General features: G+C 39.6%; 1 protein-coding gene across 3 annotated transcripts in view; it reads right to left on the bottom strand.

Moving 5' to 3' along the window:
* SLCO5A1 (solute carrier organic anion transporter family member 5A1) overlaps positions 1-18,122 on the bottom strand; it is a 161,609-nt gene that overhangs the window by 10,477 nt on the left and 133,010 nt on the right. For all 3 annotated transcript variants that reach the window (XM_023222393.1, XM_023222394.1, XM_023222395.1), the window contains 2 exons: positions 4,719-4,878; positions 1,886-2,127 (listed from right to left, as the gene is read on the bottom strand). In XM_023222393.1, coding sequence (XP_023078161.1) covers positions 1,886-2,127; positions 4,719-4,878 — 402 coding nt within the window. The remainder of the gene's footprint in view (positions 1-1,885; positions 2,128-4,718; positions 4,879-18,122) is intronic.

The following is an 18,122-nucleotide window of genomic DNA, read 5'->3' on the forward strand; positions in this document are numbered from 1 at the left end:
GTAAATTTATGAATGATTCATATGTCTTTTTAAATGCTGCAGTACCTTATCCTCTCCATCGCATACCCATGAGAGTATGGTGTATAATGGGAACTTTCCCAAGACCAGTGCCCTTGTCACCTTTTCCCTAATTTCTTTATTTCTCATAGCAATTTGCAAAGTGCTGCACACAGGTTGTTATTCCATAAATATCTGCTGCTGGAAGAAATGAGTAAACAAACCAGTGGGCCTTTCATGCACCACTAGCTGGCTGTCAAGGAACAGCTTTGCTTGGAAATGCCTGATTCAGCACCCAGTGGGAAAGAAGCCAGAATACGCCTGGTGCAGCCCACTGCCCTTGCTAAGCAATGACATCTCAGCAGGCGCTTCCTGCAAGGTGCCCAGCATTGTGGCATCTGAGGAGCCTCGAGGAAGAGTAAGAACTGACTCCCTTTCTTCACTCCTTCCCTGCACTGCACCCCCTAATCCCCCTGAAGCTGCCCAGACCCATGGGTGTGCTCTTCTGGCTTCACCAGTTCCTTTGTCCACTGCAGTCCTTACTGCAAATATCAACACACCGATGTGAATGTATCTGTGGCAGGCCTCCATAACAACTGTTTCAGTACTGGCTGAGTGGTTAAGGTAAATATTAAAAGCCAGTGCCCTTACACAAACGCTGGAATGTAACAACAGCCCACCAAGAGTTTTGCCTAGGTCTTTCCCGGGACTTAAAGCATGACAAAACAATGAACGAATTCTTAAGAGGATCCATTTAGGATTAAACAAGTTTTATTGGGGGTCTGCAAAAACTCCCTAGGCCTCCACAAACAAGTTTATTGGGGGTCTGAAGGAACTCCCCAAACCTCCGTGATTTAGCAGGAGATAAAATAAGGGTAATCACCTCAGCACCTGGACCCATTTAGATTAAGTAAAGTTACTGAGGCTCCAGAAGAAGGTCTTCAAGATTCAGACCTTGGTTATAGGTTAAAAGAAATTAATCACTTATGTCTTTAAATGAATGCACACTTACACATAGATAGCTTAGAATGTATATAAGCTCTAATAAACTTCATAATTTTGAGTTGGTCTGGTGATCATTTCCAGGCCTTCTCCCTGTAACTGGTTACAGAAATAAAAACTCTCTTTCTCCCCAGTTCATCTGGATCTCATTATTGCACCGCAAAAAACAGCAGCCCAACCCTCATTCTGGCTCAGGAACATCAGTGCCAACATTTTTAATAGGACAAAAGTAGCTTCCGTGTTCTCTTATCAACAAAAAATCCAAACAAGACATGGCAAAGAAAGCACAGCCTGAAACACTTAAAAAAAAAGAAAAAGAGAGAGAGAGAAATCACATTCCCCAATATGCCCTTTTCTTGACTCAACTCTGAAATTTTGTATGATAGTGAAATTATTGAACTCAGCATTTCAAATTGCAAGCCCAGCATAAATCACCACCGATCCCGAAGGTAGTAACTATCCATAAGGTTGAAGATAATAGCCTTTGCTCTATACACGATTTAGCAACTTTCCCAAATTACTCCTGCCCTCCTCTGGGGTCCAGCTTCTCATAGCTAACAGAGTGATGACTTTCAACTGCTGAAGTTGAACCTCATAGGGCAGAGACTTCAGGAATCAAAAACATCAAAAGAAGTTTCGTTATACATTAAGAATATAACCCAACTGAATAAAAGAACCTTCCAAAGTATGGAATGTTACAACCTTCCTTTCCCTTCCCAATAGGGAAAAATCCCTCTTAAGTTCACCCGGCAAATATCTGAGCACCCTCCTGCACATGCTAATTTTGCTTTGCTCTATGATTTACCACATAAGCCCCTTCTCTGGATTATGTGCTCTGGAAATTCTAAGTACAGAACCCACCCCAGAAGTTGAATGCTCTTCTCACCTAAGTGTTACTATGATGGCCGATGGTTGGGCACAAGCTGTGATGAAGGTGACTATGAAAAGAAAAACTAAGAATGGGATAAGGGTATTGCAGGTCCGTTTACATTTCCCAGACACAGCATAGCCATTCTCATTGAGATAAGTCTTGACAATAACCACACGGAGCTGACTGCGCTGTCCCACGGTGGGCGGAGTGATCACTTGTCGACTTTGGACACAGGTGCATTCTGTATAATTCCGTATCTAAGTGAGCAAAATAAAGATCAGTTGTGTGCCCCTCAAAAGCTAATGGGGCATAGGAATATTAAGACAAAGTTAAGTAAAAGCACTCTAAAATAGCTCTAATATTTTTTAAAACAGAAAATATTTCATTGAAAGTAACTTCCTCATTGATAACAGTAAGGATCTCAAGTGTGTGTCTAACAGAACCAAAGTCTGCTGGTCAAAATGGTTTAAACCTAAACTTTCCTAAGAAGCTTTCAACATTCAATACCATTCACATTCTGCAGACTCATTTTTGTCAACATTATATTCTGCCTCAATTGCTGTTAACTCTTGGGCTCTCCAATTAGAGAAGCCCCTCAAAAACCAGAACCAAACCTTATTTTTCTTTGTGCTCACAGAGCACCTAGCACAACTCTGGGCACACAGTGGGCCCTAAAGTAAACATCTATTAAATGCAGAGAATTCATAATGCAACCGTGATGACTTCAGCACCAATAATAGTAAACATCTCATTGGTGTTCCATTTTCTTTTCTTTTTCAACTTTCATTTTAGATTCAGGGGGTACATGTGCAGGTTTGTTACGTGGGTCTATTGCGTGATGCTGAGGTTTGGTGTACAGATGATCCCATCACCCGTCATGAGCATAGTTCCCAACAGGTAGTTTTTCACACCTCCCTCCCCACCTCCCCCAGTAGTAAGTCTCCAGTGTCTATTGTTTCCCTCTTTGTGCCCGTGAGTACCCAATGTTTAGCTCCTACTTATAAGTGAGAACATGTAGTGTTTGGTTTTCTGTTCCTGCATTAATTCACTTAGGATAATGGCCTCCAGCTGCATCCATGTTGCTGCCAAGGTCATGATTTTATTCTCTTTTACGGCTGTGCAGTACTCCATGGTGTATATTATCACATTTTCTTTGTCAAATTCATCACTGACGAGCACCTAACTCGATTCCATGTCTTTACTTTTGTGTATAGTGCTGTGGTGAACATACAAGTGCATGTGTCTTTATGGTAGAATGATTTGTTTTCTTTTGGATACATACCCAGGAATGAGATTGCTGGGTTGAGTGGTCGTTTTGTTTTAAGTTCTTTGAGAAATCTCCGAACTGCTTTCCATAGTGGCTAAGTTAATGTACATTCTGGTGCTTCCATTTTAAACATCTTCTTAGTCCCTATAATTAGCTGGTGCCCTACTCCCTACAGAAGAGCAACCAGCTCCATGGATGGAACTTGACTGCCACAGCCCCCATCCAGTACTGCTCCTGGACTCTGACAGAGTCACACTAAATGGACATCAGCTGAGCTGGCCTTCATTGCAACCTTGAATACCTGAAGCAGTGGTAAGAATAAGTATGGAGATGGGGCACTGTTTGGCTGTCATGCTCAAAAGACTGCTGGCATTTTTTAATGGATGAGCACTCACTCTCAAGGAAGGACTTAGCCACCAGGAGAACAGATCTCACCCTTTCAACATGGTGACACAGTGGAGCTCACCAGTTATATGATGGGGAACAAACAACAGGAATTCTCAATTTATCATTGCAGTTTAAAACTCAGACATCAAAAACAATATCCCCAAAACATTCAATGGATGGTATAATCCCTTATCACCTGCACAGAACAAGCACATGCATTTTAACCTTTTAGTGAAAGCAACTTCCTACAATCTGTTCTTCACAAAGAATCAAACCGTGCTCAATAAGAAACTGAGTAGAGGCCAGGTGCTGTGGCTCAAGCCTATAATCCCAACACTTTGGGAGGCCAAGGCAGATGGATCACCTGAGGTTGGGAGTTCAAGACCAGCCTGACCAACATGGAGAAACCCCGTCTCTATTAAAAATACAAAATTAGCCAGGCATGGTGGCACATGCCTGTAATCCCAGCTATTAGGGAGGCTGAGGCAGGAGGATCGCTTGAACCTGGGAAGCGGAGGTTGCAGTGAGCTGAGATCACGCCATTGCACTCCAGCCTGGACAACAAGAGCGAAACTCCATCTCAAAAAAAAAGAAAAAAGAAAGAAAAAAGAAAGAAACTGAGTAAAATATGAAAACCTTCTCCCACAGTATCACAGCCCATTTATAATTTACAGGAAAGGGAATTCTCAAAATAGCCTATTCTTGAACTGTCAGAAATATCTTTACTTTGAAAGTTTTTTTTAAGCCTGAACTGAACTGATACTGTATGAAAAATGGCCATCGCCCATCTTCACAGACTCCAGTCAGGGGAGGTGCTATCCTATTCTCTTCTATCAGCACCAAATGTGGTCATCTTGACCTTCAAATCCATCACAAGGGCCCTGTCAGAGAAACAAATGACAGGCCTAGAGCTCAACCTTATCAAGTTTCACTGAGTTGGCGCAGAATGTAAAGTAGGAGAACGCTGATATGGAACCAAATCCCTGCCCCCAAATGTTCCAGTCATGCCTGGAAAATAAAATAATAGCAACGCATAACTTTCTTTCCTTGAGGTTTTCATCAGAGGTATTTTGTAAGTTACTTGGAGCCTCTTGAAAAGAAAGACTGAAGTCATTGTGGCTGCATATGAATTTCATCACATCTTTGTCACAGGATGTTGGGCTAACAGAAGAGGAACTTGTGAAATATACTCACCCCAGTGCTAAGATTACCACTATTAACACAGCCAGCCAGACAAGGGTTAAAGTATGTAATTCCATCTGATCCACAGACTGGCTCATACTCGTGTATTTTACAGCCACAATTAACGTTGCAGCTTCCTGTCAGATTCCTATGGGGCATGGTGAGAGAAGGTCTAAGAAAGAAGAGAAGCAGGTCATGAGCAACACTTACCAAAATAAAACTCATAGGAAAGGTCTTGAAATTAATAATTTGTCCATTTTAGAGAAAATATTCTTCCCATTGAATCAAAGCCTTGATACCCTAAGTAGCCACCCTCAACAATTATTTTTGTGACAAAACATAAAGAAAAATGTTTCAACTTTCTGGTACTACAGATTCAATGCTTTTTATCAGATTACTGCCCCACCTCAATTTCACCCTCCCTCTTGGTGCTATGAACCTGGTCTCAACATCCAGGATCTGCAATTCTAACCCTAATGTAATTACTCACCCTGTAGGCATCAGACTCTATATCTTAACAAATCTGCACCTCAGTTTCTTTATAAAATGGAGGAAATGCTTTTTAGTATTGAATCAATAGCATCACTGTGAGCACACGATCACAGTTAAAACCCATCTATCCCAGTTATTAATACACGTTCCTCTGACCAAAAACTTATATTCTAGAATAAATTATCAAAGAAAGGCATGAGATGCTAGAAAATCAAAATGAAGTATTTTCAAAGATGATTAGGAATCACATTGCTAGTTTGATTTAAACAACCAGAGAATAAAGATTAAGCAGTTCTTCACTCAGGATTGCCCAGGTGTGGATCCACAATCAAATATGGTGGGTTTCTTTTCTTGAGATCATGGTGTCTGATACAAAGAAATGATACCATATGAAAAGCTTGAAGAAAATAAATTCAGGCAACAAATATAGAGAGAAGGAAAGGCAGGTAAGGATATAGGCCTAGGAAGGAGAGTGTAAACAAACTGGTGGAAGAGCAGAGGAGCACGTGGGGGATCCACAGAAGCAGGAAAGGGGCTCTGTACTGCTCGTACCCAGTGACCATTTCTGCTTTTGTGACCACCAGTTTGGTGTATCACTGATGAAATGTTGTTCCCAAGACTATATGAGTTACCAGTGGCAGATCCTTCATCCAACCATCCATTTATCCATTATCTACCCATTCAACAAATATTTTGGAATATCTGTTATGTACCAGGTCTTATCTTTTTAAAAATAGATTTAGAGGGGGGAAGTACAATTTTGTAATATAGATATACTGTGTAGTAGTGAAGTTTGGGTTTTTAGTGAACCCATTACCTGACTAATGTACATTGTACTCAATAGGTAATTTCTCACCCCTCAACTCCCCTCCCTCACCACAAAGACTTTTTTTTTTTTTTTTTTTTTGAGGAGTCTCACTCTGTCACCCAGGCTGGAGAGCAGTGGCGTGATCTCCGCTCATTGCAAATTCTGCCTCCCAGGTTCAAGCAATTTGCCTGCCTCAGCCTCCCGAGTAGCTGTGCTTACAGGTGCCCGCCACCATGCCCGGCTAATTTTTGTATTTTTAGTAGAGACGGGGTTTCACCATGTTGGCCAGGCTGGTCTCGAACTTCTAACCTCATGATCCACCCACCTCGGCCTCCCAAAGTGCTAGGATTACAGGCGTGAGCCACTATGCCTGGCCAAGACTTATCTTTAATGACTATGCTAGTACCACTTATACAGTAGCATAGCCCATCACAACCATGTGTGTTAATCGGTGTTTGTTCAAAGGTTTGTTCAAAGGTTTTTTTCCTGTGGCTTCTTTTAAACTTTAATAATGAGTCCTTAAATTTTAATGGGGGAAATAAATTCAAAACAATATTAAAGTCTTATCAAGAAAGCCTTCTAACAAGGCAAATAAATTCTGTTTTTCATTCATGTCACTCCACAGAAAAAAAATTATCACAAGACTCTAATAATCATTACATTCACAAACTTCTAGTGTCATACCATTTTAAAGTGTGTATATACTTTAAAAAAGTATATTATAGACTAGTGAGTCTCCACTGGGTCAATTTTGCCCCCCCAGGGGACCTTTGGCAATGTTAGGAGACAATCTTGGTTCTCACAACTGAGGGAGTGCTACTGTCATCTAATGGGCCACTAGTTCCTGCTGAGGTAGGAGATCAGCAGGACCTGCTTTTCTGAGTCCTAGTCACAACCCTGCTGATCAAAACAGGGTGTAGCAAAGAAACTGACCAAAACCAGAAGGACCAAGATGGCAACCAAAGCGACCTCTAGTTGCCTTTATGGCTCATTATATGCTAATTATAATATATTTGCATGAGACACTCCCACCAGCACCATGGCAGTTTATAAATGATGCCACTGCAAATGGCTCAAAAGTTACCTTATATGGTTCTGGGAACTCTCTACCACATTTCCAGAAAGCTTGTGAATAACCTGCCCCTTATTTTGTACATAATTAAGAGTGGGTATAAATATAGCCAGCCAGCAATCCACAAGTGCTTCTCTGGGCCATTTTGCTATACATTGCTGCTCTGATAAACTTGCTTTCTTTCACTGTCAGCTTACTCTCGAATTCTTTCCTGTGCCAAGCCAAGAACTCCCCCGAGCTGAGACCCAATTTTGAGGTTTTGCCGGCATCACTACAACGCACCGGAAGGCCCCTACCACCTCCCATAATAAAGAATTATCTGGCCCAAATGTCAATAGTGCTGAGGATGAGATACCCTGTTCTAGACCAATTTTCACACTGTTCAAGGAGGCAAAAAGCTTTCCTGAGTTTGGGAAACAGGTACAGTCCCCGGTCACCTTTGGGTATGTTTGCTTTTCTTATGAGATCGTGGTGTCTGATACGAATAAATGCTACGAAATGAAAGGCTCTAAGAAAATCAATACATGCAACAAATATAAATAGCAATGAAAGGAAGCGGGCATTCCTGAAAAAGTTATTAGGAGAGAAGGTGATCATGGTACACACACAAAAAGCTGCTGACGTGGCTCATCCTTTACACTGTGCTGAAAATCATTTTTAAGAATAATGATGTTCTGTCTGATGGTCATTCACTCTCCAGAAAACAGACTGGATTCTAATAATAGCACCAATATTTAAACCTGAGTAACACTAAGCAGTCTCTCATTAGCCAGACGTGAACCCATCATGAGAGCACGAAATGCACAAGGACTACTTACTGAAGGCTGCACTCATCCTTGTGCAAAGGAGCTGTGCAGCTCCTTCCCAACAAACAAAAAGCATTTCTGGCAAGACATAAAATGCACAAGGGCTTCTTGCTGAAGGTAGTCCTCCAAATAAGAGGATTGTGTTAACTCAAGAATCAATGTAAGTGTTAATTCTGAGTGAGGCACGGGGCCTCGATAGCAAATACCTTATAACTGCATAGTCCACAATGTAAGCCTGAGAGTCACACATTACATCTTAATATAAAAATGATGGAATTACAGAGCTAGAGAGATGGAGGCATCTCTGAGATTATCTGGCAAACTTGCTAACTTTAAAGAACGGGAAACTGTAAGAGGTATCACGGCAAGCCTCACAATCACTGAGGCCTCAAGAAAACCAGCTCTGGGGAGACAGCAAAAAAGAAAACAAGAAGTAAAAACAACAACCTTGTTATCCAATCTTTGTTAAATCAATCACTCAGGGATCGATGCTTATGTAAAGTAATATATAACAGCAAGACAAACGATTGTTAAACATAATTCAAACTATTTCTGCCATAGGGTCATTACAGCTAAGTATGTAAGAACACAGTGGCCCTCAAAAACCACAACCACACCCCAGCAATTGTGTCCCATCACCCTGCCCCAAGACCTAAAGAACACTTGAACTTCCCCATCTAAACATACTTCTCCTACGTACTTCTACTGGTCTCTATAAACCAAAGAGAAGTCTCCTAACTTTCTTAAGGGACTTCTGACTCCTTTTGCGTTTTTCTCTATTAAAAGATGTGACAAGTAGAAATCCATACATACTATGTTCAAGCCATAAAAGAGCATGATTCCCACAGCACAGAGAGAGAACCTCTTTAGCAAAATGTACTAATAAACTAGAACAGTATCTTTCTTATAATTTCTGAATCTTCATCAATTTATCTCAGTGTTCAAGAAGACTTCAATGAGAATGTTTCTTTTCAACTCCACTTAAATATTTGGCTTCATATTAGAACACTTCCTTGGCTATACAGAGCTACACAACTTCAGGTTTACAAATATTATTGTCATCACCATAAGCATCATTATCATTTAAAACTAACATCAGCAGAACCCTATTTTTATTCCATGAATTGCACACTGAGATCTCAACATAAGTTGTCTCATTCATTGCACACTGAGATCTCAACATAAGTTGTCTCATTCATTCCTCATGAGAACTGTCATTATTATTGCCATGCTTCCATCTTTCAGACAAGGAAATTGAAGGTTTGAGGAGATAGGCACTGCCAAAGTCACACAAGTAGTAAGGGTCAGAAATGGATTTAAACCCGATTTTATCTTTCACCACAGCATGCATCTGTAAGCCCCAACACTGGCAGGGAAGCTTTGTGTAACTGTCCCTCGTTTTACTTCCTCTAGCGCAGGTCTTCTGGGTGGCTTATTTCGCTTTCTTCTTCCTGGAGAAAGCTCTAATGCAGCTTTTCTGGCGCTCTGCTTTCAGTGTTCTTGAGTGTGAGTCAGAAAGAGCTGGGTTCAATTTCATATCCACAATTCACAAGTGTTGTGAATTTCAGATTTTATATTTGTAAAACAGATATCAAAATGTCAGTACCACACAGTTGTTGTAGGGGATTAGGCGGGTGAATGTACGGCCAGTGTCCAGCATTGTGCCTGGGACGTAACACGCACTAAGATATTGGTGTGCTATCTTTCCACACTTAACAGAAGCATGAATGAATAGCAGTAACACAATCACAAACATGAGGAGTGCAAAAGGCTACTGTGACATTTTTCCTTTCAAAAAGGATAGTTTTTAATTTACTCCTACAGAGAATGGTGGGAAAAGAATTAGATGGAGATCTAGTTTCAGGCCTGCCATTTAGTAGCTATGTGACCTTGGGCCAAATCTTTTCATCTATGGCTATTAAATACCCCTCCTGACTACACAAAGGAGAGCAAGAATAATCAACAAAGCGCAGTGTGTGATAGCATATATGCTAGCATAGGTTTGGAAGAGGTCTATATTCAAGAAAGGTTGTGATTATTGTGTCTAATTGTTATTTTTATTATTAAAGCTCCTTTCAGCTTTGTAGACAACAAATTTAAACCAGGTATAACTTGAAACTTACATGTAATAACCCACAATGTGTACAAACTATCTCTTTAAGTCCAAAATCATTTCAAATAAAATAATGTGTCACTTATATGGCTTTTCAAAATATCTTTATTTATTATTAAAGTAATACATACTCATTGTAGAAATTTTTTAAAATACACAAAGACAAAAAGATTAAACGTATGCATAGTGCTACCACCCAGAGATATCCACTTTTAATGCTTTTAGTATATTTTGTTCTGGTCTTTTTTCAATGTACATATAGATTAACATTAATAACATATTGCTACCAAGATTGTATGTAAAGTTTTAAATTCTATTTTTCTCCTCCTAACATTACATTATATTATGTTATGTTAATATGTTAATAGAACATATTTTAACATATGTATAGTCATAATATAACATAATATAACATATGTTAATATAAGGGTATAGAAAGGTAAACTTGGTCCTAAGTTTGATAATACTCAGAGGCATTTTTGAAATAAAAACTTACCATGTTTTAAGATATATACCTTACAGGCTTCATGTTGATTTCTTTAGATCTTTGTTACAAAATTTCAAACTTGGCAGACAGAAAATTTGCTTATACTTTATATCCCCTTGATACTCCTAAAACGAAGTAAAACAAATGTTGTTTGTGTCTCCAAATAGAGCCAACTAAAGATGAACTCATATATTTACATCTAGAAATGAACTCTAAGCCTATCAATGAAAAGAGCTAGGATAATCCAAAAACATGTATATCTATGATCTTTTAAGCAAACTTCTTTTCCCTCTAATTCTCAGAAACTTCCGTTAAAATTAGTAATATCTATAATAAATGATTTTTAATGGTACTAAAATATTTAAACAATGGAGAAAAAACTCTTAAGCAGATTAAGCTACCCATGAGACACAGGCAAGGAGATGAATGGTTTGAATGATATAATTGGAGAATTTAGGAATGACCTGGCCAGAAACGCCAGTCACCTGGGAGGGCTGGTCCACTATCTAAAGACACCATGTTGTCCTATGGTAAAATCCAGTGTGGTGAGGAGGAAGCTGAGTTGTGCCTGTGGCAAAGGTCTGAATTAACAGACTGTATTTATTTAATTTCTACAGTCTGAATATGATGGGACAATAAAGCTATATTCAGAAAAGATACTTTAGGGAAATATTTTGGAGCTGGGTGGGACTGAGTGAATCATCCCATCCAACAGTCTCTGCTGAGAACAGAAAACTGAGAAAAATCTTCCTGGTCATTTGGTAGCTCAAGAAATTACCCTTGGAAAAGTTTCAGCTCAGTAGCTCAAGTCACCAAACCAGATAATATAATAGATTTTGCTTTAAGTTCAAAAAGATGGTAACTGATAAATGAAAGATAGTTGTAGACAGTAAGTAAATACTAAGTGATTTATCAGCACATAGCACTGGTTAAAAAGTCTTTACACGGACCTCAGACTTAACCCCATTTTGAAAAATTATTTGAAGAAAAGGCAGAGTGAGGGGCAATAACTCACATTACACAATGTATTTATGTAAAGCATCACTTAACCAAAGTTTCATGGTCAATGCCAGCTCTTTCGGGTCCAAGGTGATTAGGACACACCTGTGTGAAGTACAGTCTGGCAGCCACAGAGACGAAGCAAAACACATTTCTTAATTAAAACTGGAGGAAAATTGTGGGTGCTGGGAATGTAATTACTTGAGTTAGAAATGGGCCAGGATTTTGCTAGAGCTCTTAGGATCTTTCAAAATGAAAACTCATCAGATTTTTAAGTCTGAAGTTTCTATTTTATTTTATGAGGGTTAGAATACCTAATGTGAAATCTACCTCCTTAACAAAGTTTTAAGTGTACAATACAGTATTGTTGACTCTAGACATGATGTTGAACACCAGATCCCTAGAGCTTATTTACCTTGCTTGACTAAAACTGTGTGGCTCCTGATTAGTAATGACCCATTTCCCAATCCCCCTAGCCTTGATGACCACCATTCTAACTCTTTGAGTCTATGATTTTGACTCTTTTAGATACCTCATGTAAGTGAAATCTGTGACCAGCTTTTTTCACTCAGCATGATGTCCTCAAGGTTCATCCATGTTGTTGTATATTGCAGAATTTCCTTCTTTTTTAAGGCTGAATAGTGTTCCATTGTACATATATAGTCATGTGTCACTTAATGACAGGGACACATTCTGAGAAATACATCATCAGGTGATTTCGCCACTGTGTAAATGTTGTAGAATGCATTTATACAAACCTAAGTGGTCTAGCCTACTACACTCCTAGGCTCTACAGTATAGACTATTGCTCCCAGGCTACAAACCTGTACAGCGTGTTTGTGCACTGAATACTGTAGGCAATTATAACACAATGGCAAGGAGTTGTATGTCTAAACATAGGAAAGGTACAATAAAAATAAAGTATAAAAAATAAAAAATGATACACCCGTATAGGGCATTTATCACGAATGGAGCTTGCAGGACTAGAAGTTTCTCTGTGTGAGTGAGTGCATGGTGAGTGAGTGGTGAGTGAATGTGAAGGCCTAGGACATGACCGTGCACTGCTATGGTCTTCATAAACACTGTACACTTAGGCTACACTAAACCCATTAAAAATCGCTGTTCTTTCTTCAATAATAAATGAATCTTAGCTTACTATAATTTTTTTACTTTATACACTTTGTAATTATTTTTTAGCTTTTGATTCTTTTGTAATAGCACTTGGCTTAAAGCACACATTGAACTGTGGTACAAAAGTATTTTTTCTTCATATCCTTATTCTAAAAGCTATTTTTTTATTTTTTTTACTGTTTTAAACTTTTTGTTAAAAATTATGACACAAACACACACATTAGCCTACACCTACACAGGGTCAGGATCATCAGTATCACTGTCTTACACCCGCACCTCTTGTCCCAAGATCTTCAGGGTCCATAACATGCATGGAGCTGTCATCTCCTAAGAGAGCAATGCCTTCTTTTAGAATACCTTCTGAAGGACCTGCCAGAGGCTGTTTCCCAGTTGACTTTTTTAATACGTAGAAAGAGTATGCACTAAAATAATGATTAAAAGTATAGTATAGTAAATGCATAAACCAATAAAAAGAGATGCTTATTATCAAGTACTATGTACTCTACACAACTAGATGTGCTGTACTATTGCAGGACTGCCAGCACAGCAGGTTTCTTTATACTAGCATCACTCCAAACTTGTGAGCAATACATTGCACTTCGACCTTATGACTACAACATCATTAGGCAATAGGAATTTTTCAGCTCCATTGCAATCTTACGTGATGACCATTGTATATGTGGCCCATCGTTGACTGAAACGTTGTTACGTGATGCATGAACATACCACATTTTCTTTGTCCATTTACCTGTCTATAGACATTTTTTTCTCTTTATAAGTATATTTGAATTTTTTTTAATTATACTTTAAGTTCTAGGGTACATGTGCATAACGTGCAGGTTTGTTACATATGTATACTTGTGCCATGTTGGTGTGCTGCACCCATCAACTCGTCAGCACCCATCAATTCATCATTTATATCATGCAATCCCTCCCCCCTCCCCATTATAGGCCCCAGTGTGTGATGTTCCCCTTCTCGAGTCCAAGTGATCTCATTGTTCAGTTCCCACCTATGAGAGAGAACATGCAGTGTTTGGTTTTCTGTTCTTGTGATAGTTTGCTAAGAATGATGGTTTCCAGCTGCATCCATGTCCCTACAAAGGACGCAAACTCATATGAACAGACATTTCTCAAAAGAAGACATTCATACAGCCAACAGACACATGAAAAAATGCTCCTCATCACTGGCCATCAGAGAAATGCAAATCAAAACCACAATGAGATACCATCTCACACCAGTTAGAATGGCAATCATTAAAAAGTCAGGAAACAACAGGTGTTGGAGAGGATGTGGAGAAATAGGAACACTTTTACACTGTTGGTGGGATTGTAAACTAGTTCAACCATTATGGAAAACAGTATGGCGATTCCTCAAGGATCTAGAACTAGATGTACCATATGACCCAGCCATCCCACTACTGGGTATATACCCAAAGGATTATAAATCATGCTGCTATAAAGACACATGCACACTTATGTTTATTGCGGCACTATTCACAATAGCAAAGACTTGGAATCAACCCAAATGTCCATCTGTGACAGACTGGATTAAGAAAATGTGGCACATATACACCACGGAATACTACGCAGCTGTCTATAGACATTTAACTTGTTTCCATATCTTGGCTATCAAATCTGAATTTTCTAAGAAAACCACTAATAACACATCAGGTTCATTCTACAAAAAGACCGTGATTACGTTTTTGCTTCACAGGAAAAGCTCATTCTCCTAAAACATCCCAACTCCATCCCAGGCACTTAGGTGATTCACGAGTACTTGATACTAATAAAAGAAGGGTCAGTCATTAAGTCCTTTTAATGTTAGAAAATTCACCATGCCCGTAAACCTGAAGCCCTTCACATAAAATTTAATGAATAGAAATTACTTATATAGAATGCTTTCTTCTTTGTATTTTTTTCTTCTGTCAGAATAGTGTAATAATCAAAAGTATTGCAGCATTGCATCCAGAATCAAAGAAACTTAACTTCAAACCCTAGCTCAGCCATTTTCTAGCTGTGTGACTTCAAGCAAGTTATTTAACCTCTCTGAGACTTTATCCTCATTGAAATATCATTAAATAGTTAATATCAAGTGCTTACTATTTATGCATTTTATCCCATTTTATCCTCCCTATAACCCTAAGAGATAAGTACTATAATTGATCACATCTTAATGTTGAAGAAATTGAGGCACAGAAAGGTTAAAGAATTGGCCAAGTATCTTACTCAATCCTCACATCAATCCAGCTAGATAGATACTATCTGTAGTCTCACCTTAAAAATGTAGAAACCAAGCCCAGAAAAGTCAAATAACTTGCCCATACCCAGACAGCCAATATGTGGCAAAGCTAAGGTGAAAATCTAGACTGGTCGATGTGAGAGCCACAGAGCAAACGCTGTAGGCATGCAGAGCACGTAGCATGACGCCTGTAACTCAGCTGCTCTGAAATATCAGAAAACCATGCAGTATTGAGAAGTAGATACATCCCCAATAGCTCATCCAGCAAGAAGGTTGTGTGTGCATGCAGTTGCATACACGCATGAAATACACGATTTAAAACAGCACCTCAGTGAGGTGTTCAGAAAGAATGCAAACTCTGACATAAATCATCTAGATCTGATTCAGTTCCACTCCTTATTAAATGAGTTTGGATAAATCACTTAATTCCTCAGGTTCTTTAACTAAAACATAGACAATAACATAAACAGTACAGGGGTGTCGTAAGCATAAGACATGCGTAAGTGCCAATCACACTGAACCAAACATGTACCTTACAAAGACTCCTTTCTTCACTGCCACTCCTTTTGTCTTTCTCTTTACTGACTTGAAAGGGGAAAAAAGCCACATGCAAGTCTTAAAATCATGCAGAATGAGAAACAGTTTTTACTAGGCAGGCCAGCCACATACTGTTGAGCAGGTTGTACACTGAACAAGGGCACCCAGCCAAGGGCGCAAAGTTGAAATGTAGTTCACAACCTGCTTGAAGAAGGATTCCATTTTTGTTCACAAAAGCTATCTGCTACTCTAAAAGTGGTACACCTATGCAGCTGCACCACCCAGTAGTGTTTTCATTAAGTCATTCTAGACTATATTCCTAGGACTTGGGAAACCAGAAAAATTCTCCATGGAAACTAGGTTATTCTTTTGCTACAATTTATAAACTTCCTTTAAAGTCAGACTGCAAATACTAAAACAATTGGGTCCTTGCCACAGTTTCCAGCACTCTTAATCAGGTTACTTGTTATGGATTGAATAAATAAGAAAAGGTGTACTGTAATTCATGGATTCGATAATAAAGACGTAAATTTTCGTCGAGTTCATAAGAGTTGCAGCCTCACTATATGAGTAATAGCCCTGAACTGAGATAGGTGCCAGGCATTCATTCATCTATTAAAGAAGAAAATGGAATTGCTCTGCATGATCTAGAAGGAAAGGGAGTAGAGATAAGAAACTAACTTTTTTCAGCATATTTAAAGTGCTAGATTCTGTGCTAGGAAATATGAGAACCTTCCCAATATCATTCTCATTATCAAAACTACAAATATTTGTTTAAAGTATTCACATGATTTAAACTAAAGGTTGTCAGACATGGTGGCTCACATCTGTAATCCCAGCACTTTGGGAGGCCGAGGCAGGCGGATCTCCTGAGGTCAGGAGTTCAAGACCAGCCTGGCCAACATGGTGAAACCCCATCTTTACTAAAAAATACAAAAATTAGCTGGGCATGTTAGTGGGTACCTGTAATCTCAGCTACTCAGGAAGCTGAGGCAGGGAGAATTGCTTGAACCCAGGGGGCGGAGGTTGCAGTGAGCCGAGATTGTGCCACTGCACTTTAGCCTGGATGACAGAGCGAGATTCCGTCTCAAAAATAAAAAATAAAAAAAAGGAATGGTTGAGGATGAGAGGAGGAGACACTGACTTCTCTCTCTTTTTTTTTTTTTAACCCTTCTGCGTTACTTTAATGTTTTCAACCAGATGTATGAGTAATTATGCTGGTAACCAGGAGAGATGAACTTTCAGTATGCTTATAACCAGGAGAGACTGACATCATCACCCCTTTTAAGTATGAGAAACCCAAGACTCAACAAATATTATGTAATTTTTTTGTAAGGTCACACAGTTAGACAATGATGGAGCCAGTACTTGCCTTTGAAAACAATACTGTGTGAGACAAATGAGTTTGAGGGGATGGAAGAAAGAAGTTCAGAAAGTTCACTCTTCATAACCTCATCTGTAACTAACATGGGCCACTCGGCTGTCTGCTAAGAAAAACAAGACCAGGGCATGATAAAGGACTTGAAGAAATGGGTTCAAATATAAAAACAGAGCCACTATCATGGGCATGAGAAGGAAAGCTGACTGAGATGAAGTAAATGGATTGCTCAGCAAAGATGAGGGCCTGCTAAGATTGGAACTCATAAATTTGTAATGGAGCCAATCAGCACAATTATATAATTTTTCCCAGTAGTGCTGGGCAAGCCCAGCGGCAGTTGACTCAAGATGGATGAAGCAGATGTGGTGTTAAGCCGGGGTTTTAAGAATCTCAAGGAGACTTGCTGTTTAAAAGCAGGTAAGACATGGACTGTGCCTTCCGTTCCCTTCTGAGAACACACTTGAAATAAAAGTAGAGTAGGGTTAAAAGGAAAGCATGACACCAAACTTCACAAAAATGGCAAGTAGATAGGGATGGGTTTATGTGAAACAGGCAGAGGCTGCCTTGGAGGAATAGGAGCCAGCCTGCCCGATCAAATCTCCACGGGTTCTGAGCTCAAAGTGAGCAGATGCGACTGAGGGCAAAAGTGAGAGGTGGAGAAACCACTGTGGGCCTCCCTGGAGCTCTAAGGAAGAGAAAATTGCATCAGTGAGCCCTTCCATTCTCATTTATCCGTTCCCTCACATCTCCAATTTATGGCCCAGAAATTCTTCAGGAAGTGCTTCTCTAAGGAAACTGGAAGAAATGTAAAAAGCTAAACTTCTACTCTAGATGTTGACAACTCTAAATAAAATCCCCTCATTCTTGTCTTTGAGGTAGAGGGAGAGGAAAGACACCATCTGAGATATGCTAGGCTGAGTATTGTCACCTGCAAAGCCCAGAATAAACAAACACAAAAATTGATTCTTTAAAACAAGCCGGGCGCGGTGGCTCAAGCCTGTAATCCCAGCACTTTGGGAGGCCGAGACGGGCGGATCACGAGGTCAGGAGTTCGAGACCATCCCGGCTAACACGGTGAAACCCCGTCTCTACTAAAAATACAAAAAACTAGCCGGGCGAGGTGGCGGGCGCCTGTAGTCCCAGCAACTCGGGAGGCTGAGGCAGGAGAATGGCATAAACCCGGGAGGCGGAGCTTGCAGTGAACTGAGATCTGGCCACTGCATTCCAGCCTGGGCGACAGAGCAAGACTCCGTCTCAAAAAAAAAAAAAAAAAAAAACAAAATGATAAAATGCAAGGCACGAAAACAAAGTAAAAAAAAAAAAGATTATAATTGTATGTGCAGAGAGATCTGAG

The sequence above is a fragment of the Piliocolobus tephrosceles genome, chromosome 7 (genome assembly GCF_002776525.5).
Source record: "Piliocolobus tephrosceles isolate RC106 chromosome 7, ASM277652v3, whole genome shotgun sequence".
Lineage (NCBI taxonomy): Eukaryota > Metazoa > Chordata > Mammalia > Primates > Cercopithecidae > Piliocolobus > Piliocolobus tephrosceles.